This window comes from Odontesthes bonariensis, chromosome 21, assembly GCF_027942865.1.
Source record: "Odontesthes bonariensis isolate fOdoBon6 chromosome 21, fOdoBon6.hap1, whole genome shotgun sequence".
Taxonomy (NCBI): domain Eukaryota; kingdom Metazoa; phylum Chordata; class Actinopteri; order Atheriniformes; family Atherinopsidae; genus Odontesthes; species Odontesthes bonariensis.
Window position 1 is genome coordinate 9,202,998 of NC_134526.1, and position 24,912 is coordinate 9,227,909.

The 24,912-nt window shown below is 40.6% G+C and overlaps 1 protein-coding gene across 1 annotated transcript; it reads left to right on the forward strand.

The window, feature by feature from the left end:
* The first annotated feature begins 821 nt into the window (after window positions 1–821).
* LOC142371146 (serine/threonine-protein kinase SBK1-like) lies at window positions 822–23,858 on the forward strand. The gene is made up of 4 exons (XM_075453757.1): window positions 822–999; window positions 16,236–16,461; window positions 20,763–20,965; window positions 21,842–23,858. The coding sequence occupies exons 2-4, from the start codon at window positions 16,290–16,292 to the stop codon at window positions 22,655–22,657; spliced, it is 1,191 nt and encodes a 396-aa protein (XP_075309872.1). The 5' UTR covers window positions 822–999; window positions 16,236–16,289; the 3' UTR covers window positions 22,658–23,858.
* Window positions 23,859–24,912: the final 1,054 nt, after the last annotated feature.

Below are 24,912 nucleotides of genomic sequence, written 5' to 3' on the forward strand. Positions count from 1 at the left end.
AAAAAAGGCTCCAAACTCAAGGGATGAACCAGTGTTGTGTCGACACATAACAGACTTGGCAAAGAACCCATTTTAAATTGTAACTTTAGGCACTTTGTTCCCAGCAGCCTGTCACAAAGACACATCGTTCCTATTTCTTTAGTTGCATCTATGAAAAACAGCAAAGATAACACAGTCTGACAGACAGAAAATTGTATTTCTGCAGCAACAAGGTGATTCCCAAAGAGCTGTTAGCTGAAAACTTGGCATATCTCAGCATGGTGTGCGTGTGTCCTTAAAGGGAAGGGAAACAGAGAGAAAAGGCTGAGCTGTGCCAAAGGACACAAGAAGTGGGCTGAAAATCAGTGGCAGCAGGTCTGATGGAGGGATGAATCCTCCCCAGAGCCCGGAGCTCAACATTACTGAAGCAGTGTGGGATCATGTTGGCAGAGAACGGAACAAAAGGCAGTCGACATCCAAAGAAGAGCTTTGGAAAGTCCTTCAAGAAGCCTGGAGAACTTGACTTAATTTGACCATGATAAATGTTTACGTTTAGTTTATTTTTAGATAAATATGCTTTTCAAGAGTTATTAATTTGGTTATTAATCTGTTTTACACCAACACTACTGATTAATCATTAAATATCGATATCAATAAGTATCTCAATTTAAACCTGATCACCATATTTCACATAAAATGTTGGAGCTATTACTTACATGCTGTTGGAGGAACGCACCGCCGCTCTGCGCTCTGATTGGACGTTAGCCGCTCTGCGCTCTGATTGGACGTTAGCGGCGGTGGGCGGGTTCGCCGGCGGACAATAGAGAGCGGCTCCTGGGGGACAGAGCGGCTGTCAGACGGTGTCTGTGCTCCGCGGTGCAGGCTGCCCGGTCCCCGCTGAGGTCTGAGCTCCACGGCGTCACTCCGGAACAAAGCTGCGGGCGGACGAGCGCCGTTTCCAGCCAGAGACGCAGCGGAGCGCTGCCTGGATGGACTGACAGCTGCAGCTCAGAGTGAAAGGTAGGACCAGAGGTGCTGTCAAGCCTTTTCTCAGCAAAACCGACCAACTGCTTACCTAAACGCTCCTGTATGTCTGCAGGTGTGTTTTCATACCTCAGACTGAGCTTCAGAGGGATGCCTCACTGTGTGTCCTCTGTCTTTGTGCGGCTCCGTGCCAAAGCATCGCACTACACTAACGTTGTGTTTACCAGCCAGCATTGTTAATAACATGCCCAGATAAATGGCCGCTTCTCCAAATATAGCTGCAAATCTTATTCAAAATTGTTTCAGAGCAAGCGGTAAAAGTTGGAGATGCACCACGGGACATGACTGAGCAGAACAATGGAGCTGCTGTTCATCTATTGTGTCCCACTGTGAGGTCATCGAGCCCTTATTTATATGGCCGGCTGTAATACTCATCACTCAATCAAACCTCTTGTACATCTGATTTCATTTCTCTGTTTGCCATCGACATGCTCACGTGCACACACTCCAGCAGCACACATGTGCCGCGCGCCGTCATGGAGATAAAGCACGCTTTGTGTCTGCTGCCCAGCGATTCACCGCACAGTCCCGGTCTTTGTGCTGCAGTTTGTGGATGTCTGCACACACCGTCGGCGGACACAGACGCGCTCACACGTCCGTGCATTCATTAATATCGTTTTGTTGATTCATTTATCAGGTATTTTCGAACCACAACTGCCCAGCACTCACAGAAGTGCAGAAGATGCATCTGTAGGTCAATTTCAGAGGATCAAACAATGGAGAAAAATGTTAAAAATGTTGCTGAATTAAGAATTACATCCTCAACTGTCTCATTTTCTTTCAGTAAAAGTAAAAAAAAACAAAAACATCCAAATATCCGATTAACAATGCTTTTACAAATATACAATGAGATTTGCCAATATTTCTCTATTTGTCACTGTTTTTAGCTTGAAAATACCTTTGGCTTGGGGCTCACAGAGCCTGTAACTAAACAAAAATCACAGCCCTGATTTAATAATTAAATAAAATTATGTTTATTTAAAGCTGAAACTGGAGAATTTATTGTCATTTTGGCTAAAATATTCAATAATTCTTCTTCAACAGATGAATCAAACTCATATTTTCAACACGGGTCATTTTACAGCCAGAAATGCTTAAAAACTACAAATCTTTCTTTGATTTTGGCTTGAAAAATTTAAAAAAATCTTGTTTTATTTGTATATTTTTAATTTCTTAAGCTATCGAACATCAATCATACGTGTCCTTTTGTGAGTTTGGAAAAGTTCTGGTATTTTCTTCATTTTCCATGAACTGTGTGGTCAGTTGATGATGAGAATTGTAGTTTGTTGCACCCCTGATGGCCCTGTGTTTGTGGCTTTGTGAATCATTCAACATGACGTCATGTTGGATGCTGTGATGAATCAGCTGATTGCACCTCTGATGTTAAAATTTACAGGTTGGAGACCAGAATTGAGATGTTTCTGCTTGTGTTTGGGTGCTTTCCAGACAACCTTTTCTCCTGGACCTTTTGTCTCACTTTTAAAAACAGGATTGAATTGAAAAATGATTGATTGCAACACTCTTCTGCAGGCAGGGGAAAGAGTTGTCTGGGAATAAGAAATGGGGTGAGATTAAAGCAAACAAAGCGGGTAACGTCACAGACTGTAGCGTTGGGTTCACAGCCGCAGAAACGGCTCGGCATAGAAGCAGAGTGCCCAGTGATGTGCCGCCGAGCGTGCAGGCACAAAGCCTCGGTGTTAGGAGACGCTGCAGGTCAAGCATGTTAAAGCCGGCCGCTTTGATGTGCTCCACAGCTCCGTGAGGGTTCTAGGATCCAACGGCTGGGTCCCACCGGAGGGGCCGAGCCGCAAGCCGCCACACAGGGAGCCGTGTCCACGTCCCCAGCGGGAGCGTGAAGACCGACGCTGTGATGGTTGGCACGATGTAGTCCCACTTCTACAAACATTTCCAGAGGAGAGAGCTGCTCATGCGGTGGAAATAATCTCTCTGGTTTTGTTCTATCGCTGCAGAGAATAACATTTCACACGTTCGGGCTTCTGGCTCCGAGTTAAAGAGTTACGAAGACAAAGGTTGGAGCTGAAAACCCTTCAAAGACAAGTGAAGAATGTTAATCCTCAGATGGATGAAGAGTGCCTTGTTCAGATTCTTCAGTCTTAGAGGTGGCCAGAGGGCCCCTGAGTTGTAAATTAGAAAAAACTTTACAATGTCAAAACCTTTTCATCTTCGTGCTCCTGCTCATTTCTGTCAGGGTGATTAAATGAACCAGCTGTTCCCTCTCTGACTGATATGCCAGAACTGTAAAACCGCACAGAGTTGTTAGACGATGATTGTTAACAATCACATCTGTGAGCGGTCGCAGTGTTTTGGCTCATCTGGAGCCTCAGAGGCCTCGGACGACTAAAAGAGTTTTGGAGAAAAGCATCAAATTCTGTCTTTTTTAGGCGCTAAAACCAGAGAATATACAATTCAACACAGTCTTATAAGTTGAGCGCAAATCAAACTTTGTTTTGTTAAAGCACTCCAGTCTCAGCGTTGGTGCTTTGACTCACAGACATCAGCAATATCGTACAATACGTCTTGATTCTGGAGGGTTTGCATCTTTATTTCCATCCGAGTGAAAACAGGCCCATGTTTGATGCATGATGACTGTACGAAGGACACGAGGATAGCTGGTGGACAAATCACACAAAGTGTCTTCTGCTGCCATCTTCCTCTTTGTTTTAATCCAACATGTTTCATTGTGCAGGTTTAATCTGCTCGCGCTTGTATTGTTGGTACAGGCTGCATTCCTGCCGGCTGGTTGACGCAGGTCACAGCGGCTGCAAGATGGTTCTCCAGAATCTTGTTCTGGACTTATCTCATCACTACAGTATCAGTGTATGAGCCTCTGTTGGTCGCTACGTTTTCATGCACAGCTGAGACGAGCCACAGTTATAGCTCAGCTCGGTCATTTATTTAGACTACTGTCTTATCAGTACATGCATGGAAGCGATGTTGGACTCAGCTAAAAGTTTCAGGTTGACTTTTTACACCAGGGATGAGAACAACTGAAAAAGGATCGAGCAGGTGGTTGTCACCACAGTGCCTTGGCTAGTTTAAGTCTTAAGGAATGATAAGATTCCCAATAACAATAAGGTCAAACTAACAGTAATTCAGTTTTCTCTTAGGTCGTGTAAACATTAGACCTCCATTTTTGGAGACACATCCGACTCGATTCCTTCCCGTTGATCATCATCCATTTGGGGGAGTTGACAATTTGCACCGTAAGCACACATCTTTAGGCAGTTAGTTACTCATAAGTTTGCAGTAAATGAATGTTTTTAGATTGTTTTGGATCTTGTTCTGGACTAACAACATGTTCCCGAGGGTTGTTTCTACTCAAGCTGCAGCTATTCAGTTCATCTGCTGTTTATTTTTGATGAATTGTATTTGAAATAGTTTGAAAATCTATAATAACATGTCTATTTTTTTTTGTTTGTTTGTTTATCAGGATACATTGATGTCTGTCTGTTTTAAGTGTTAAACTGTGAGGAAAAGGGTCCACATCCCAAAGAAATCGCAATAGAAAAGCAGCAATTTTGACAAACGGTAATGAGACAATATTCAAGATTGTGCCTGTAGTAATTAATCAAAATGTTTCTGCTCGGAGACTGACGGAGAGGGCGAACGACCTCTCACTTTCTGTCAACGAAAGATAAAATGTTTGTCGCGCTGATGGATTAATTCCTTTCATGTGGCTCCGCAGGTAAAGGTTGTTCTCCTCGGCTTCGGGGAATTTGCCGCAGTGATATGAATCATGATTGGCATTGATGGTTCCCCGAGTTCATTGAACTCTGCTCCACACACAGTGACTGATAACTGGTGACAAACCACAAGCACAGACGACATTTTAGTCCATAACGACTCAGGCTGGAACTTTTCTTTTAAGCAGTATGAAAATATAAAGGCTGCTGCTGCTAATTCTATACATTATTAATTGTCTGAAGAACTTACTTAAAGGTGTTAAAATCTTCACAAAGCTCAAAGTGCCAAATTTATGTTTTTGTTTTTTTTTTCAGAAATGACGCTCAAAAATAAAGATTTTAGTGAAATGTGAGGCTGAAATTAGATATTTTTGTATTTGGGAAATGATTAATCTCTTTTCAAATCAATAGAACTACATATTAATATAATTATTAGTAACATTGCTCTTCAGGCACATTTTGATTCAGCATAGATAGACACTTGCGGTGCCACACAGTAATAACAGTAAGCATGACTTTGCATGGAAAGTCTACTCTCTGTTAGAGACCAGGATGTTCTCCAGTTCAGAACCGTCAGTAAACCAGTCTGCGTCTTTCTGTTCAAATCAAATCAAATTTATTTGTACAGCACATTTCATGTACAAACAGTTCAAAGTGCTTTACATAAAATAAAAGCATTGCAGCAGGGAGTGCAAGAATCATTAAAAATGCATAAAATAATATAAAGAGAAACAAATAAAATCATTTAAATGAATTTAAAATCAGGCAACAGTCTAGATAAGTTAAAAGATATTTCATGCATAGACACATGAGAAAAGAAATGTTTTTAACCTGGATTTAAAAATGTCTCCATTTGGTGAAAGTTTAATCTCCACTGGCAGTTTGTTCCACTTGTTTGCAGCATAACAGCTAAATGCTGCTTCTCCATGTTTAGTCTGGACTCTGGACTGGACCAGCTGACCTGAGTCCTTGGATCTAAGAGCTCTGCTGGGTTTATATTCTCTGAACATATCACAGATGTATTTTGGGCCTAAACCATTCTGGGATTTGTAAACCATCAGCAGGCTTTTAAAATCTATTCTGTGACTGACTGGAAGCCAGTGTAAAGATTTTAAAGCTGCTGTGATGTGTTCAGATCTCTTAGTCCGGGTTAAAACTCCAGCAGCAGCGTTCTGGATGAGCTGCAGATGTTTAATGCTCTTTTTGGGAAGTCCAGTTAAAAGAGCGTTACAGTAATCGAGTCTACTGGAGATGAATGCATGGATGAGTTTCTCCTGGTCTTTTTGGGAGAGGAAACCTTTAATTCTGTTGATATTTCTGAGGTGGTAAAAAGCTGCCTTGGTGACAGTTGATCCCAATACGAGCCGCATAACCCAGCAGGTCAACAGCTCAGACGGTTCAACAACCTGTCACGCCCCAAATCCCATCTCTGTTGAATCACTGACCCGTAGACTATTTATATTCTGATGATAAACCTGCAGAGGAGCTTCGGGCTCCCTGACTTGATCAGATTCTTTACAGAGACTGGTTTGGTTTCACTTTCTGTTCTAAATACCGCAGTTTACTCTGATTTTATGTCCTTCCCCCATCGTACGTCCACATCTCGACGCAAAAACGTTGTTGTTGATTATTGTTGGAGTATTTTAGTGGGTGATTTAACACAATAATTTATTGCCAATATAATTAAACGAACACATATTTCACAGTTTAATAATATATCTATATTTTCCTAGTTTGCTAATATAGATCTGTTCAGTATCAATCCTTCTGCAGAGGATTAATTTAAACACAGAAATGTATCGACTAAATAAATGTGCACAGGCAACCTAAAACAAAGCTCCACATCTGCCACAGTGCAGATGTTTGCATTCAGTGCAGGTGTTTGCATTCAGTTTATTTAACCAGAATACTTAGATATTCGGTCAGTGCACATTATCCCAAAATGCCAAGTAATCTATTGATTTTTAATCAGCCGACTGATTAATCTGTGTCTGTTTGCCATAATTTTTACTGTCCCCGTGCAGCTTATGATTTCTACTCTGTGTCTTGAAAGACATTGTTAAAAATGATTTAATTTACCAGAAAATTAAGACCATGAATCAAAATCAAGGTAGAACTCAGATGTTTTTCTTTGGTGGACAAACCAAAATGCAAAGTAGATTGAAATTTCCATCTATAAATGTGTCATTTCTGATATTTGTTTGTACATTCATTTGATGCTCTGCAAACATCGGCGGTTTTACCAGCTTTTACTGATGCCAGATTGAAAACATATATATAATATTAATAAGATCACAGGACGTTGCTCTCCTGATGGTTTTTCATTACTTTCTGCCCTGTTAGTTGCTAAATAGATTTGTATGTTGGCTTGAACATGCTTGATCAGACTTCAGCTTCCTCCATTTTTGTCACAAAAGTCACAAAAGTGTGCTCGACAATATTAAAATCCATTGATATGAGTCTCGACCAGATTTAGACTGGAATAACTTCTTTTATTACTACTTTAGAGGGGGTAAACAGTTACTCGTTGGATTGAAATGACTAACCGGGGCAGATAATATTAAAAAATCCCTCTACCTGTCCCTTTAGGATATCTGAGGTGTTAAATGTAGACAACTGAGTATGATTCATCTACAAAGGAGGTGATCTCAAGCTGAATTTTGGAGTATGGAATACAGTCAGGGTGTTTTTATCTCTTCAGTGTTTTTACAGTTATTGTTATCAGTTAGTTTTTGGTTTATTTGGCACTTTATAGACACGGCATTGGCCTCATGGTGCTGTTAGAGCAAAAGTAAAGTGATTAAGATTCATACTTTTCTGGATTTGCTCACCAAATGTCATTAATTGTAATACAGATAACAGTTGTTGTCTAACTGTTTGCAGGTATGATGAATTATAGAAATACTGCAAACCTCCATAATTTTTCTTCTGCTCTGATGCACAAATCGCACCTGAAGTCTAATTTATCAGGGAAAATTGTTCTTTTCTCCCCTTTATGGAGCCTTTAGTAGGGAGCCAGAATTGTTCATTTTCAGCCAGGCGATGTGTTGATTGAGCATTGCAAATGATTTATTAGGTGCTGATGTTTTACAAGCCTGAACACAAACGAGGTGGCTGAGGCAGTTTTTTTCCAGCAGACCACGGGGACCATTACTCAGCACTTTTGTCGGGTTTGTCACGTTTGCTCGCGTCACCTGTGGTAATAACATCTAACTCAAAGTGATGAGAGCTCTGCTGATGCTGCTCTCTTTAAAAAGATGCAGAGTTTCTGCTCCCACGATCAGCCGATATTTCAGGAATGAAATCTTTTTGCAGCAACAGTCAGAGGCCGTGAATAGATTAACTTTGTGTACTATGACCTTAAAATCCATCGGGAGACTATCTAGACGTAACTACACGGACCCGAGAACATCGGCAATGTGATCCATTTTCTTTGTTCCAGTTAAAACTCTGGCAGTCCCTCTCTGTACAAGCTGTAATTGATTTACTGACTTTTTGGCAGACCTCAGAGGATTGATTTGCAGTAGCTGAAGTTTGCTTGAAAATAAAGCTTCTCTGTATCAAGGGCAGAAAAAAATGTACAAGAAAAGCAGAGCAGAATTAGTCACACATACCCTCCACGCTTATGCTGCTCGTTTTTTCTTTACAGGCTGTTTAACACAACACATTCATTTTTATTTAGAGGTTAAGTATGTTTGCTTTACTTAGGAATATCTGGGATTTTGTCTTTAAGTATACGAGGAATGTGTAAATCATTTGATGAGACACTTTGCCCCACAGTAGTGTCTAAAAGTATCAGGCTAGTGCAGGGTAAAAACACTCAATAGTAACGTACTTTGACACTAATTCCTCTCATACTTGGTCTGTGAGATGCTGACAGAAAGTATAACACTGTAGGTCTTATTGCTGAAACTGTTTGGACTGCTCTACATTAATCAGTGCTGGTATTCAATATGTTTTACATAAACTATAATATTGCTACAAATTCCAAGAGGTGTATTTTGGCATCAGGATGAGCATTGATACAAATCACCACCTTTAAAAATGTGGGAAATTCTATTAATTGGCCTTTTTCATCATCTATGCGTAGGATTTCTGAACAGATTTGTGTTTTTTTTTATTTGCTCCTGGACCGATACAATGACAGCACGGGAATAAGAAACGGTGAATGAAATTAGTAAAAACAAAATAACTCTTCTAATGTGCAAATTGGGTCTAACCTGACAAAGATTAAACTGGCATGATGTAATATCCCAGATGTTACCAGAGATTAAAGTAATTCTCTTCATTTTCCTCTTATGGATGCACCACTGTTGTTTTTGTTCCCTCCTCAAGGTTTATTTCCAGAAAGGACAACTACTTATTTGTCTGAATTGCAACACTGAGCAATGTAGCCTATTCTGCTACCTTCTGGCGACACTAAGCAGCCTAGTTTATTTACTCCATAGCTTCAGATTTGCTCCGTTAGTGAAAAGAAATCCAGCTAATGTCTAAGTCATTGAACTTTGAAAGAGGAATCAACAGTAGAGCTATTAGCTATTAGCATAGTCATCCAAATCATCTGTTCCTTGCACATCATGACCCATGGCATTAAAACCGGCTGCTTAACAGTGTGAAAGACTAAACTAAATGGTGTTGACTCGTTGGGACATGGACACATAACGTCTCTCCTGTGGTATTTTGCACCCGGACTATGGTGTGAGATCCTTTGGGTCTCCTAGGTTGCTTGCTAGAGATTTTATAGATTGAAATTGTTCTCATGGAGTTGAGAGGTCAGGCCAATGTCTTGTGCTCTTTTTGGGGTTAATTTACCTTGTGATCTGTGCTGTTAGAGAACGCTTGTCCTGCAACAATGTTTAGGCAGGCTGTACGTGTCAAAATAACATGCACACAAATGTCAAGAACCAAGGCATCCCGACAGAACATGGTGAAAAGATTATCTGTGTAATCCGCTCCACTTGTTAGTTTGCAATGATGTTTCTGAACTTTGTTTGAAAAGTAGAGGACCTAGACTTAAGCCTTGTGGGACTCCTTCTGGAGATTATAGAATCGATTTATTTTTCAGTTCTATATATATATGGGTGTTGTCGAGGATTAATAACGAGACTTTCTTCTTGTCAGTTGTTGTTATAACTGAGCTCCTTTCGGCAAAAATGATGATGATACGAGTCCCTAAATTTGCTTATAAGAATGTTTTACAGTTGAACAACAAAACATCATCAATCAGCAGGCGTGACATGTTGAGCTTGGCTACTGTCACTGTGAGATGGCACTCCTCACTTCCTGTGTCATGCAGTAGACAAGTAACATTATCAGGATGGAAGAACAGCTCGGACTGAAGGGCACTGGTTGAATTCCTCCTGTGCAAGGTTTAAAATTCAGCATCTCTCTGCAAAGAAAGACGGGAAGGCGGTTTGACGACCTTCATCAAGAAGGAAAATGGAGCTCCTTGATGTCCCGGGGGGGCGGCTCTGACACCGGTACCCTGAGAAGAAGCGCTGGGAGCTGCAGCAAACAGAAAATGCGTCTAATTAGTGCTGGCTGCATGAATAATCTAGACTTCTTTTTATCTCCAGGCTCTTTGATATGACAGCAGCATAGGAGCACTAGTGAGCGAGTGCTTATGCTCAGGAGGTGTGAAAGACATGGCCTGCATTCATATCAAGGTTGTTCTCAGGAAATGGAGATATATTTAAAATAAGGCAGCAGAAAATGGATGATAAGGATCTCTGTTCATTCAGACAGCAAAAATGCATCTGCGTTTAGCTTAGCATCTAGCGTGGTAAAGTGGTAGAAGTTAAGTCTGTGCAGTTCCCGTCCAATTATTCTTTTCCACAAATCTCCAGTAAATATTTGGAAATATTTCCAACAAGAATTAGAAAATTAGTGTTAAGAAGTCAGGTAGTCAGTTATCTTAGTCAGGGTCACTAAAACAGAACTTGTGTTTATAAAGCAAACAAAAAATCATCGTGTCAAAGTGGAAGAAACAACAATAATCAGAGCTCTGGGCAGAGCTGAAGCACAGCAGAGAGGGAGGGGAGGGGCCTGCTAGTTGTATTGGTTTCTAAACTAAATTGATGTTTTTCTGAAGCTTATAAAGTTTTGCTTTAAATCATCAATGTACTTCAGAGTCGTCAAACCTTAAAATGTGTAAAACAGGATGTACTTTGCGTCATGCCAACTCTCTTCATATACATGTTAATGTATTTCTATTTAACTTGCACCTCATGTGAAACTTTAGTGTTTAAACAACCATTTTCAGGTGTCATTTCCTGAATAGACAGAATGCAAATCTACAATAAAATTGGTGTGTAATTTATCAAAATATTTTAGCTGCTTTAGTAGAATCAAAAGCCATTTTGCTTAAAAAAAAACAACGTGTGATGTTTGGGAACACCTGAAAATACGTGGAAGTTGAAACGCACCAACAACGTGTTCTTCTTGCTCTTTGATGCAGACTGCATCCACCTCTTTATGCACGCACGCACACTTTCTTCTATTGTGTTGGTGATGTGGTCACTTTGACTCGGAGCTGTGATGCTGGTCGCGCAGACACATAAAAAGCTCGAATTTGAATTCAAATGAGTTCACAAACGCAGCATGTAAAATGAAACCGGCTTGTGTGTTCATCCGCCAGCAGCTGCACTCTCTCTGTTTGAACATGCAGACACAGTCGGCCTGTCTCATTCCCTCTGTGCTGTATTGACCTTGTCAGAGGGATGCTGAGTGGACCCGTGATGGACAGCCAGTTGGCTCCTTTGGGTTCAGCTGACTCCCCATTTTTATCTGCTTGTTGTACTTTAAAGCTCAGCACATGCCGTTTGTGATCAGAGCCATTTCCGTCCTCTTCCGTGTCACGACAGCCCAGATGTGAAGCTTTGTTTTATTCTTTTCCAAAAAAAAAAAAGTTTATTTGAAAGTTGAAACTTGATATGATGCCAATCAGATAAAATTACATCAAGCAGTGCTACTTTATTTCATGTGAATCTATGGCAAATATCCGCCATTAACATTAATAAGTCTTTCAAAGGTTGGAAAACATTGGCAAAAACAATCTGTTTTGATTTAATCAATAAGATAATTAAAGCCTGCACCATATTTGAATGCTTTAAATTTGATGCAGCTTGGAATATTTGGTGAACATTAACTTAAAGGGAAATACACATATTTTCCCTCTGGCCTACCAAGCCTATCTGAGACATAGACAGAAAATTAGACAATCCGTTCCCATCATGTCACATGGATGCTGCTCTAATATATTTTACCATCTCACAGGGTGTAACCATCAGCTTTGCCACTACTCTGTTTTAATTAGCAGGAGCAAGCAACTGATTTGAAACTTAGAGGAAGCAATCTGTTGATTTTCACATAGAAATTCAGTTCTACAGTTACAGAATATTGAAGCCATGACTTTGGTTTAGGAGAATATGATTACTCACTCGCAGGACATTTGATAATAGTGGATCTGACTTGAGGGCAGGGAAGTATCTGTGATAGGTGACACCAGTATGGGACACTTGATGTGGTATCAAGTCCTCTACAGATGGCAGTTTTGAGGCCCCATTTTCATCAAAACCCTCAGCATCAGCAGGGATTTGGCAAAAAAATCAACAATTTTCACCTTCTCTGGGTGTTAGCATGGCGGTCACTGCTGGTAGCCGGTGGTTATGCACAACAGTACCTCCCGTTGCTACGGTGTCTGTAGCTGCTGCACCCGTCTTTAGCTATTCTTTGTCTTTTTCTTTACTTTGGTTAAAAGAAGTTTGACAGTTCAACATAAAGTTTATCTTATTAAACCAAAGTTTACAGCAAACTCAAGAGAAAAGAATGCATTATTTTGACATTCAGTCATGAGCATCAAACTGTAGCTCCGACATGAAAATAGTCACATGAATTCCAGACGGGGACACTGCTTTGTTGTTCCATTTTTATATTCAAGAATAGGCTGATGACTCCAAAGCATTTTAGATAGATCAATAAAACTGCTGACCAGGGGCAAATGGGTGTGGGATTAATTTTATCTTTTTAAATCTGGAGCTACAGAAAAAGAAGAAATCAGTTAAAGTATAAAGAGCAGTGATGAATTGTTCCTGTAGTTTAACCAGCAGCGAGGTCATCTGAGCTGAACTTCTTCTATACGGAGATTTATTAACTTTGACATTTAATGGTTGTTGCGGCTCTGAACCGTTTGGAAAAATTGATCTGATTTTACGATCCTGTAACTTTAAGGTGTTTCCAGTGTTAAACAGCTATTAACGCAACACGGCAGCAGGAAATGTTTGGTTGTAATTAACTGTAATTTAATTCAGCTCTGATTTGGTGCAAAGGCAGAAGCTGATCTGTTGGAGAGAACTTAACCCTTTGGCGCCTAAAGCACCTGCAAAAAAGGCTGCTCAATGCCTAAGCCAGTTCTTAGAAAAGGTCCCCAATGCCTGAGGGTTTTTTGAACTAAAAACAATTAATTGAAAAACACCTAAGAAAAATTCAATATCTCAGCCTTTGAAACACTGGCTGGATTGTATTACTTTTTTTTTTTAATCAATGTTGGACATTTGGTTCATGTAGTTTTGCTTTATGATTCAGGATAATACCCAATGCTGCTATTTATTATATTACTATTACTATACTGTTACTATACTATAACTAAATCATAATCATCATTACTATTATTATTATTATTAGTAGTAGTAGTAGGCACCACTTCAGCTACATTACTGGCCATGATAGAGACGTCATTGCAAAATAATAATATCAGCAATAATAATGAATGATAAAAAAAACCCTGCAATATATCTTGCATTGTGCAGTTATACTGTATACTTCAGTGACACGACTTCTAAAACATCATAGTTGTCATACTGCAGTAATTGAACAATGTTGCGTTAAGCAACAACCGGGGTTAGGGGCAATGTTGCGCTACGCAACATCCGGCGTCAATGGGTTAAACAGTTATCTGTGGATCACATGCATTGTTTCTTGGCTGTTTTTATTTAAAATCCTGAGGATTATGTCCTCAAAAACAACAGGGAGTGTTTGATTTGAGTAACTGTACTGTAATACAGCATGAAGTGGCCTCTGCTTAAACATTAGAGGCAGACTTGAAAGGAGTCATACATCATCGAATAACCTGCACAGAAAGGCAGCATTGAGTGACCATAGAAATGTCTTTATTTTTCAATAACAAAATGCTGCAGTCACACTGTATCTTAAACATAGTGTATTATTCTAAAAATGAATTAATTCTACATAACTCTTCCATATTATAACTTTATAATAGGACACACATCACAGCTTCATCGTCACTCTAGTTCTTCCTACTGGAACATACTGTGTGTTGTTGTTTGGTTTCTTTGTTTTCACATTCTTCACATGAGCTCCGTGTACACATTTCCTCGTCCATCACAAACTCGCACCGTCACAGATGGACCTGATGCACAGGATGTGGCCGGCATCCCGTGTCCTTCGACACCCTCTCATCCCCGTTAATTAGACGTGGAACAAATCTGCTGCGCCATCAGGGCTGCAAAGTATCTCCCGTCATTCGGAGATCGTTCAGCAAACAAGCGTTGCTTGGCTTCTCTCAGTAACAGAAGGAGGAAGAGGAAGGCGAGACAGATCAACTGAGTCTGGAAGGCAGCAGGCGTGACGGAGTAGAAACCCATCAGATCTGAATTGGGCATTTATTAATGGAGGAGGTTCATTAATCACCTGCAGAGGATCCGCTCCGCAAATAGCAGCCCCTCCCCTTTCAGATCTACTTTGCCTTGTTTTAATTAACTCATTTTCTTTATCTACTTCCCCCTTCATCAGTGTGCTTTCCTCTATATGCAAATAAACACCTTGTTGTATCACTGACTTCACACCTGGAGCAGCTATTTTACCTCTTATTTTCATCTCTGTACATGATGAAAAAGTAAATCAATGCTTTTTGCTGCGAGGCAAAAGTGATATTTGTCTGCAGAAAGTTGCTACTAATTATTGGATGCATCACCGTTTAAATATGTTGAATAAATATTTCTCTGTCCCAGACAGTTAATCGTACTGACTTTCATCTTTCAGTTCAGGTTCAGGTTGAATATCTACAGAACTATTAAATGGACTGCCATAACATTTTGAGAAAACACTCATGTTTTCAAGTTATAAAATCTTGTTGTGATTAGCAGATGTTTGCCAGATGATGGGAAACACAAGAATTGGCATAGTTAACAATCATTCATCCCTTGATTTGGTAGCTTTTAAAGTCTATGGTTTCAGTTCAGATCAAAATTCATGCTAGCTGTTTTTAAGCAGCTAGCATGAAAATAGCATCAGAAGTCATAGCGTAAACAAAGATTGAGCCAACACCTATTCACCACATTTATGTTGCATCTTAGAAATAGAAGACACCACTCATTTACTGATGAGAAAACATTGCCAAGCACATCTCATTACAGCACAGCCCAGCACAGTCCAGCCTTTTGAGCCAAACAGTCTGTAATAACCATAAAGTAATGCTAAGTAACTGAAAATGTTTATGTTTAGGCATTGTCAGATGCTTTTATCCAAAGCGACTTACAATCAAAATCCCGGGTAGGCAGGATACAAACCCAGGTCACCCACAGGAAAGGTGCCGATCTTACCACTACACTATCCAGTCCCACCATCCATACTATAGCAGGTTTGAGCTGATAAACCTGAAGGGAAGGAGTTGATGATAAAATTACCATCAGTTCATTGTTCTGAAATATGTCTGTGAGGCAATGTCAGCTGTTTGGTGTTTGAATTGTTTAAAGTCCATACAGTGCCGTAGTATGAATTTCATTTCAATAAAGGTCGAGAATGGTCACGGAAATAAAGATGTTTCCCTTGGAAAAAAAAGATCTGTGAAAATTGTGTGAAGCCCAGTAAATGTTTGGTTTACTGCAGACACATTTGTGTGGATCGGTCATGAGATGAGGGCCAACACTGGCAAAGAAAGACCAAATTGGATGATTTTTAAATTGCGTTCATCAGAGAGATGGCAAAGTTGAAGTTGAAGATCGCTCATAAAACGGCTCACATTTTAGATGCAAAGAACAAGTTCATTTTGGAGCCCTGTAATTTAAAAGCCTTCATTTCAAACTGCAGAAAAAAAAAAGAACTAGTTTCTTCTCTGTCTGTCTTGGACATGATATGAATAATTATAAATGTTAAAAATGTCAGCTACCTCGTTTGTCTCCTGATTTGAAGTATTGGCTTTAATCAGAGAGTAATTCATCTAAAATCCAGGGTTTTTCCTTTTTCATGTGGTCTCTTTGTTGTAATGGAGCCCTCTTTGGCAAAAATAAATGAACAACAAAGGTTCCACAGATTACACAACAGTTCATGTGGCCTGTAATGAAAGCGTTCTGATTTCCCCGTGATAACGCAACATATGCACGTACAGGCTTTACAATGCATCAGGTCGGTGTATATACTGGAGGTTGTGTGGGAATAGAGATGTGGGTGGATGTGAACTTTGCCTTCCTTCCTGCTCCTCCTGTTCCACAGGAACGTCTGTCTTCTCACCAGTCCACGCCCGTCCTGCCCCGTCCCTCCACCACAATGAACTCGTCGCCGCACGGCTCCCGCGCCTCCGTCGACATCCTGGAGGAACTCCAGCTGATCGCTGCACAGAACCTGGAAAAACTGGACATCAACAAATACTATGAGGTTGTCCGGGAGCTGGGCAAGGGCACCTACGGGAAGGTGGACCTGGTCATCCACAAAATCAGAGGTAAAGACTGGAGCTGCAACTGATGAGTGTTTATCCATTAATCTGCTAATAAATGTGTTTGACTGGTTTATAAAATGTCAGCCTTTATCACAACCCTTGATGTTAACCTTCGAAACATTAATGCAGCTTGAACATTAAAAACATTCAAGCTAAAATAAAGCCTCCGCTTGAACCCAAAATTATACAAAAGTACAGCTCACATGGCAAAATGTGGCATTTTTAATTATCTGATGCTTTGAAAAAGTAAAAAAAATAGACCTAAAGATGAAACGGTGAATCGGTTTTTCATCATTTTGTGGGAGAAGATTTTCAAAGACTCGCATTCAGAAATCAATTAGGCCTAAAAACGACCAAATCCAGCGGGCAGCATATGCAGCAAATTGGATTATGAGTTGCACTTTACATTACTGCTCGGTAACAAGATGATAATAAAGAGGTAATAACCAGGTAACAGCCTGGTAGATATATGTGATATTACCATGAAATTTGGCGGGTATTTCAACACTTTGCAGCCCAGATTCATGGTTATTACGTAAAAAAACATGTTGCAGCAACAAGCATTCATTCTCTTTAGCATTACCTTGAAACAAATTAAAAATGTCCGTGAGGCATGTATTTTTAGCGCTATAATATGGTAATCTCTGTCACGCTAGGTGGGTTGATTCTAGCCCAAATACTAAGGAGGAAACATCCTGTATTACCTTATTATTACTACATTTGTGTCCTCATATTTCATTTAAAAATATTGCATCCATATAACTATTCTGTTTTATTATAAATAATAAATAATATAAATAATAAAAAATAAATAATAATTTACCTCTTTGTGTTCATCTTGTCACCACACTATTGCTATGATTTGTGTTCAGCTTGATGAGACTAAAAGATAATAATGCAAAGTAAAACACTTGTGTTCGCTTCTGAAGTGTTTACTGTCACAATTAATTTCTGACAGTCAAATGGTTTTGAGGTTAATTCGGGCCACTGTACTGCAGGGATTTGGCTCAGGTCAGAATCCAGATTGCCTAAACTCACCACGCGGTAAACAGGAAATCTGTTCATCTGCTTCACTTTAAAAGCAAAATGTTGCCCATCTGCTCTGAGCCTCTCGTTTGCCTCTTTTATGGAGCGCAAAGCCGCGGCTTCGCTGCCTGTTTTTTAGTGGCTGCGGCCTGTTACCGAGATGAATTCTGACCTTTTCCAGCTGCTGAAGTGCACCCTCGAATGCATGAAAAACCTTGTTTTTCCTGCACCACCGACATCTTCTCAGAGGACGAGTGCAGCTTTAATCGTCCGCTCTTCAGTGTCCGAGTACAAAAAAAAGTCACCAGTGGAAATAAACGGGTGGACGGTGCCCTTTAACTAGTCATCTTCTGAAAATGGTTTTATATAGAAGAGTGTTTGTTCTTCAGCTTCAGCAGCAGTTTCATCCGCAGGTGCTTCATTTGTATAAAAGCTTTTACTTGGATCCTACAGAACTACATCTCCTTATTTCCAGTTATAATCCATGAAACGAGCCATAAAAGGTCTCATATTAACTCTATTCAATCTTGTTAATTTATAATCTTGTTTTTTTATTTTTTTTTTAAAGCTATTGTGCTTTTCTTTCATTGCTCTTCTCTTTATTAATTTTGTGCGTGCACATGGAACGTGTGTTTTTAACTATAAATAAGAAGTTAAATGATTTTTTCCTAACACTGTCCAGCTGCTGAAATGCGCATTTTAAGAAAAATGTCCCCATCTGAGTCTACACAATGCAGACGAGAAGAAACTGCACCTGCGGTCAGGGTCCAAAAATCATTGCCAAGTAAAAATACATTGTTTTATTTACAAGTTTTTAGAAATAAAATTAAAAAAAACATTGCCTTCTTTACGTTTAATACTCTAGTTACAATTTAAAACTTCCAATCTTACATGTAATAAACATTTTTCAGTGTTTTAATTATTAATTAAATGAATTATTAATCAGAATTTAAGATGCTGCCTAAAAAATAAGCCTAATATCTATCTGTAAATATATTTATAAAGTGAAAATATTTTAATGATTCAGTAACCAGTTACAATAAACCTTATATTTACATTCCACATGCAACTTGCTCTGTTTACCTGAATGAATTTGACCTGATGGGGTTTAAACGGTAACGCACAGGATAAGTTCTTGTGTCACATTCATGCAGTCACAGTAATAGTGTTAAATATTTAGCAACTCGGCATAAAATAGTAACTCTTACGGGTCAGTGGGGCAGATATTTATGTTTCCCAGTTGTGGGTTGCCTTTAGTTCCTGCTCTAAAAGACACAGTTGTAGCTTTCCCAGAGTTACCCGAGTTCCTTAGAGCAGATGGCGTCGATCCTCTGGGATACTGGTCAGGAGGCCTAATTAACCGCTAATTATTCATGCTAACATTTAACGACTGTCAGAGAAGCTGCTGTTTGATGGAAACCATACAAATCAGATGTGTCTCAGCAGTCTAAAACAAGTTTGTTCATTTTAACATACACCAGCTCGTTTAAAGCTGAAGCTGCCTTTTAGGATTAGAGGTAAATGTCCTCCAGCACAGAGAAAAAGACGTCCAGCTGCCCTTATTCGAGCTCTTAGTGTCACAGACGGGAGTCCAAAAGATCTTTGACATCAGGGCGGTTTTTCTGTGATGCGATGACGCAGCATCTGAGAAACATATCCGCTGATGATCCTTCCACGACTCTGAGAAAACCCTCTGATTTTGCTTTTCCATTTCTCTTTGGTGAATATCGACAACTCAGAATTCCCATTCCCCATTGAATGCAGCAATACATTCTAAATACAAATAGTGTAATTTTCATTTTCACAGATTTATGGAGGTTTACTTGTGAAAGACAAAAAAGAAAAATATGTCCCTTATGAGTCTAAAACTCCAAAAAATTAGAATGTTTTCCTCAGGTTTTACTTGATCATTTTGAATGGGGATTTTTGGTGCATTTTTAATGAAACAAGTCTGACGTAACACAAACAAACAGGCTTACAGACAGTCCTTCAATAGTAACCTGACCGGTTTACATCCTCTAATGCATTTTTGGAAATGAAATTCCAAATACAAGCAGGGATTTTGCAATATACCATCACAACATTTGTGATATTGAAAGAGTGACATATGTGATGATATTGTGATTTGATCTCAGCAGATAAAATCAAAACATTGTTAAATGCTCTCAAATTGAGGGTAATTTACTTGCTTAAAAAAGAAATGAATCGATCTGACTGAAGTATGTTTCCTTTAAATTCCATCAATATCACTTTAATATTGTTAGGGTTAATGCTACTGGTCAAGATAATCATGAAGTGGAATTTATATATCATGACAGCACTCGTACAAAACAAGACAAAGTAATGCCTTTCACTGCTTTGCTGATGACTTGTAACTGTCTCTAGCAGATCTGGAAGTCTGAGGCCCTTTACAGCCCAAATTAAAGAAAAAAAAAAGTCAACTTCCTTCAAATGTATCCTTGAATCTGAAGTTGTACTCACTAGTTTGAAAGAGCAAACACAGACTGGTCATAATGTGACACCAGTGCTCGTCTTCCAAATCTAATGCCTTCAAATCTGTGTCTGGATGTTACGAGGCGACATGTTTTTGTTTCTCTTTAATAAGCCAGCTGATTTCTTTCTGTACGTCCACAAGAAAATCCGGAGCTGCTGATGGATGATTCTGTTTTCTTTCAATTATGTTAAATTCAGAATGTCCCTAAAGGGTCTTCCAATGCTATGTGCATTATAGAGGCAGAAAGCTCCTCCTGACCCTTCCTAAAGTGGCTGCACTCTGAAAAACCCACAAAGCACTTTGCAGAGCTGATCTGGTGGTATTGGAGACGTCCCCGCTGACTCTGACTGTTGGTGCAGGGAAATTATAGGCCGACGTGGCAGCCGTCCAGGTTGTTGTCTGGGGTCATTTATCTCATCTCGCTGCTCGTCTCGGCGGCGGCGACTCAGGATAGACGAGGCAGGTCGAGGCTGTTAAAAGTGCGGGGTTCTTTTTGTTGTTGTCGCTTTCAGCTTGTAAAAGGTGAAATGATTGTGTTGTCTGCGATTGTCTAATCTTATCATCTGCTCTCCGGGAAGACTGCTGTGAATGTCACTTCAACACGAGAGCAGGAGCATAACTGTTCAGGCTGAGGAGAAGATGAATAATCTGCGTGTAGATTTTTAATTAGTCTACAAATGTTTTTAATTAAGCAAGCAATTGGGCAGCTGTGACGGAAATCCCCAAACACTGTAACTGGGTGGAAATGGACCACTTATGCAACCTGTCTTGTTCTTGATTTCAGGCACAAAAATGGCTCTGAAGTTTCTGAGGAAGAAAACCACCAAGCTGAAGAGCTTCCTGAGAGAGTACAGCATCTCCCTGTACCTGTCGCCCTGCCCCTTCATCATCAACATGTACGGCATCGCCTTTGAAACGGACGAGTACTACATCTTCGCTCAGGAGTACGCTCTGGCGGGAGATCTGTTTGACATCATCCCTCCACAGGTAAGGGCCGGCTCTCAAATCTGTCTGTTCTGTAGATATAAAGCTTAGTTTATCGTAATGTAATCTCAGTCTGTAATCCACTCAGTCTTTGTCCCAAAATGAAGTAAATGCAACCTTTTAACATCTGAACAAACCACAAGACTTCTGGAACAATGTCCTTTGGACAGAGCAGACCAAAGTGGAGATGTTTGCTCCTAATGCACAGCAGCATGTTTGGAGGAAACCAAACACAGCATATCAGCACAAACACCTCACACCAGCTGTCAAGCACGGTGGTGGAGGGATGATGATCTGGGCTGGTTCTGCAGCCACAGGACCTGGGCACCTCGCAGTCATTGAGTCCACTGTGAACTCCTCTGGATACCCATTATATACTGTATACCATTATTGGGACGGAACATAGTGTTTGTTTGATTTTTCTCTATAACTGAAATCCCAGAGGATTAACCTCAATTAGTTCTATAAATAACAATAATAAAAATAATATTGACTGCATTGATTTAAGATAAGTGCGATAAATCAACCTTTCAAAATCTTAAAAAGGTGTTTTTAAAGCTGTTGCGTCTTGAACAGATCCAGAAACACGAACACTCCCAGAGCTCGTCTCATTAGGCTGGAAGAGGCTCCAACTAGCAACTCGAGGATATACGACAGCAAACCTAAGACACGTTTCCGCCTGCTGCATTATCAGATCGTACATTTTGAATCGATCCCCAGTGTCAGAGCCATCAGGAACCTTTCTTCTCCCGCTAAGCTGTCGCTCCACATCGTGTCCACTCCTGTTTTAGTTTCAGTGGCATAGATCAGATTAGAGCTGCCTTGCTTAAAGTGCTCCAGGTGTTTCTGTGACCCCTGACCTCTGCTGTCTCTGTTCAGGTGGGACTCCCAGAGACGGTGGCGAAGCGCTGCGTCCATCAGGTGGCCATCGCTCTGGACTACCTGCACTGTAAGAAGCTGGTCCACCGTGACATCAAGCCCGAGAACGTCCTCATTTTTGACACGGAGTGCAGAAAAGTCAAGCTGTCAGACTTTGGCATGACGAGACGCGCCGGCTCTCCGGTGAAACGCGTGAGCGGCACGATCCCGTACACGGCGCCCGAGCTGTGCGACACCTCGCGGCACGAGGGTTTCTGCGTGGACTACAGTACGGATGTGTGGGCGTTTGGCGTGCTGCTGTTCTGCATGATGACGGGAAACTTCCCCTGGGAGAAGGCCATGCCCAATGACACCTTCTACGAGGAGTTTGTCCGCTGGCAGCGGCGCCGGACGGGCACGGTGCCGTCGCAGTGGCGCCGCTTCACAGATGAAGCTCTACGGATGTTTCGTAGGCTCCTCTCCGTCGAGCAGGAGCGCCGCTGCTCCGTCAAAGAGGTTTTCAGCTACTTTAACCAGTGCTGGATGTTGGATACGGAGAATGGGAACAGCGGCGGCGGTCTATTGGGCGGCGCGCCTCCTCTGGACATCAGTTCGTCCTCATCCGAGGAGGACGTGTTAGTGGACAGACTGAAGCAGCAGAGCCTGTCGCCCGCCTGCGTGGCGACAAAGGGCGACAGGCTGATGATGGACACGCACTACTCCTCCATGTCCACCAACAGCTCCCCGTCCTCCACCAGCAGCTACGAGCGAGCCAACAGAGACAACAACGAGAGGGGACGCATCCTGGTGACCACGCCCATCGAGATCTGCGTGTAGACACGCCCACCGATGCTTTCAGGCTACCCGCTCGCACGTGTGCGCCGATGAGGAAGATTTCTCAGAGTGCGAGGAAGAGGAGAGCAGTGAGGCAGCGTGGGGACAGTGCGCAGCATCAAGGACACCACAGTTTGTTGTAGCTTCACTGCAGATTCACTCGTTTCTGATGAAGAATGAATCTGAGGAAATGAGGCGTGCGACGCTGGAGCCTCCTGTCCCTGGTTTATAGTTCAGTCACTGGAACAGAGCACGAACTCGGTGTAAAGAAAGAAGCAGAAGAGGCGGGGAAACAAAACTAACATAAACCACATTATCCACGAGCAATATGTCCAAAAAATCAACCGCTTTGTGCATAAAAGCGACCGTGGCTTGTGTGTTCGTGTTTTATGTGCAGTGTGTTATTATTTGAGTTATTTATTCATGTCTTATTAATATAATTCTGATTTGTTTTATCACATATCTGAAGCCTGTTTATTTTTTTTCTTTCAGTGACATAAAAGATGGAATAAAAAATGTAGTTCCATAGAAAAAAAATTGGCTGCAGGTGAAGTTTTCTTTGTTCTTCTTTTGTCACGATCATGTAGTTGCTGTTGTTGTGATTTCCCATAAAAGTAGATGTTTTTCCTTCCTTAAATGTCTTCTTTATCGTCTTTTTGTGGTGACTAAGCTTACTGTACAGTCTCAATCAACTCTACAGCCGGTCCTCCCTTTAAACTGTGGCGTACTGGGAGTGTTACTGAACGTTTGAACACTTTTATATCTTTAAGTGACATGAACTTCAAGAAAGGTAAAGAAAGTTCCCAGTTTGGGACAAATTCTTTACTTGGTAATCTGGTGAATAGGAGAAAAGCTTATGGAACGGTTGGTAATAATTGTTTTTCTACTTAGTTGGTTAAACAGAACAAAAAAAAAAAGAAAGTTGCACCTTTAAATTGAGAATTAGAGCAGAATTAAGTATTTTGGGGGACGCCAGCAGCTAAATGTCCTCAACGCTCCTCTCCATTGTTTTATTAAATGGTTTAAAGCCTGAAAATGTGAAACAAGCTGGAAGAATGCAGAAAAAAAAACTATAAATATTTAAGACGTTGAGATTAAATGCTTCAGAAATCACTGATTTTTGCTTTCTTATGTGTGTTTATTGCATGAAGTGACATTACCGTGGTGAACGTTTCTTGAAATAAAACTCCCAAATTAAAGAGAAGCTTTTCTGTATTGCTGTTCTTATTGAGAAGAATGTATGTGTCATTTGTCTGTCGATGAGATTACGCCACAAACACCAAGCTGTCTTTCATGAAAGCTTGTGGAGAGTTGGAGATTTAAAGAAATTCCCCATAAATTTAGGCTAAAAGTCCATATCACTGAAACTACTACATTGCATCAACAGAAACTTCCCTCATGGACAGGTCAGTTAAATTGATGTTATTGTGATCCTTACAGCCCAGAATAATGTTCATCTTTCAGAAAGTAACAGCAATAACTCTTTAGAAGTTGGTGTACATCATCTTCATCAGCTGAGCTGTTAGCGTTAGCTGCTGCTGAATCAATAAATAAAGCATAAGGAATTATTTCTCAGATACATCCATTTCCCTGCTCTTAAGTTCAGGCTCAGAGTTGGAACTGATCCCTCTTTGTGGCTCAGTTTCTTCAGTCCATCGCTAAACTGGACCAAGTTTTTAAAACAGAGTTGTTTTTGTTTTTTTACATTTGTTTACTTCCTACAACCCAATATATGCTCCCAAGAACAGACAAAAAGTGATTTTTCCATAATAGGTTGCCTTTAAAGGTTCTGCAATGGCCACTAGATGCTGTTTTAGAGCACGACATCCCAGACCAAAACAAACACAAACACAACCGTAACCGCAGTCAACACGGGGCCCTTCAGCAGCTTTTCCATCACAGACCAGAAATAGAAGTGAAGAAAAGATACTGGTACCAAAAGAAAGAAGACTCAAGTTGAGGCTGCAGTTATCTCTTATTTAATGATGCCACAGATGCTCGAGCCACAGATTCAAGCCAGCGTTGTTGCTGGTGAAAGCAGGAAGTCGCTCCCTGTGAAGTCTGTGTTGTTTTGGTGTCTCAGTTTGAAGATGAAACACCACAGGAAATACTGTCGCCGTGTGCAGTTACCCCACCTCAGACTTTTCTCTGTTCATTAAAAACTGAACAAGGCAGTCGGAGCCAGAGCGAGGCTGTGTTTTCCTGGACTTTGAAGTGTGAAACCACTGATATGTGGGAGCCGGCTTCTCATTTCTCTT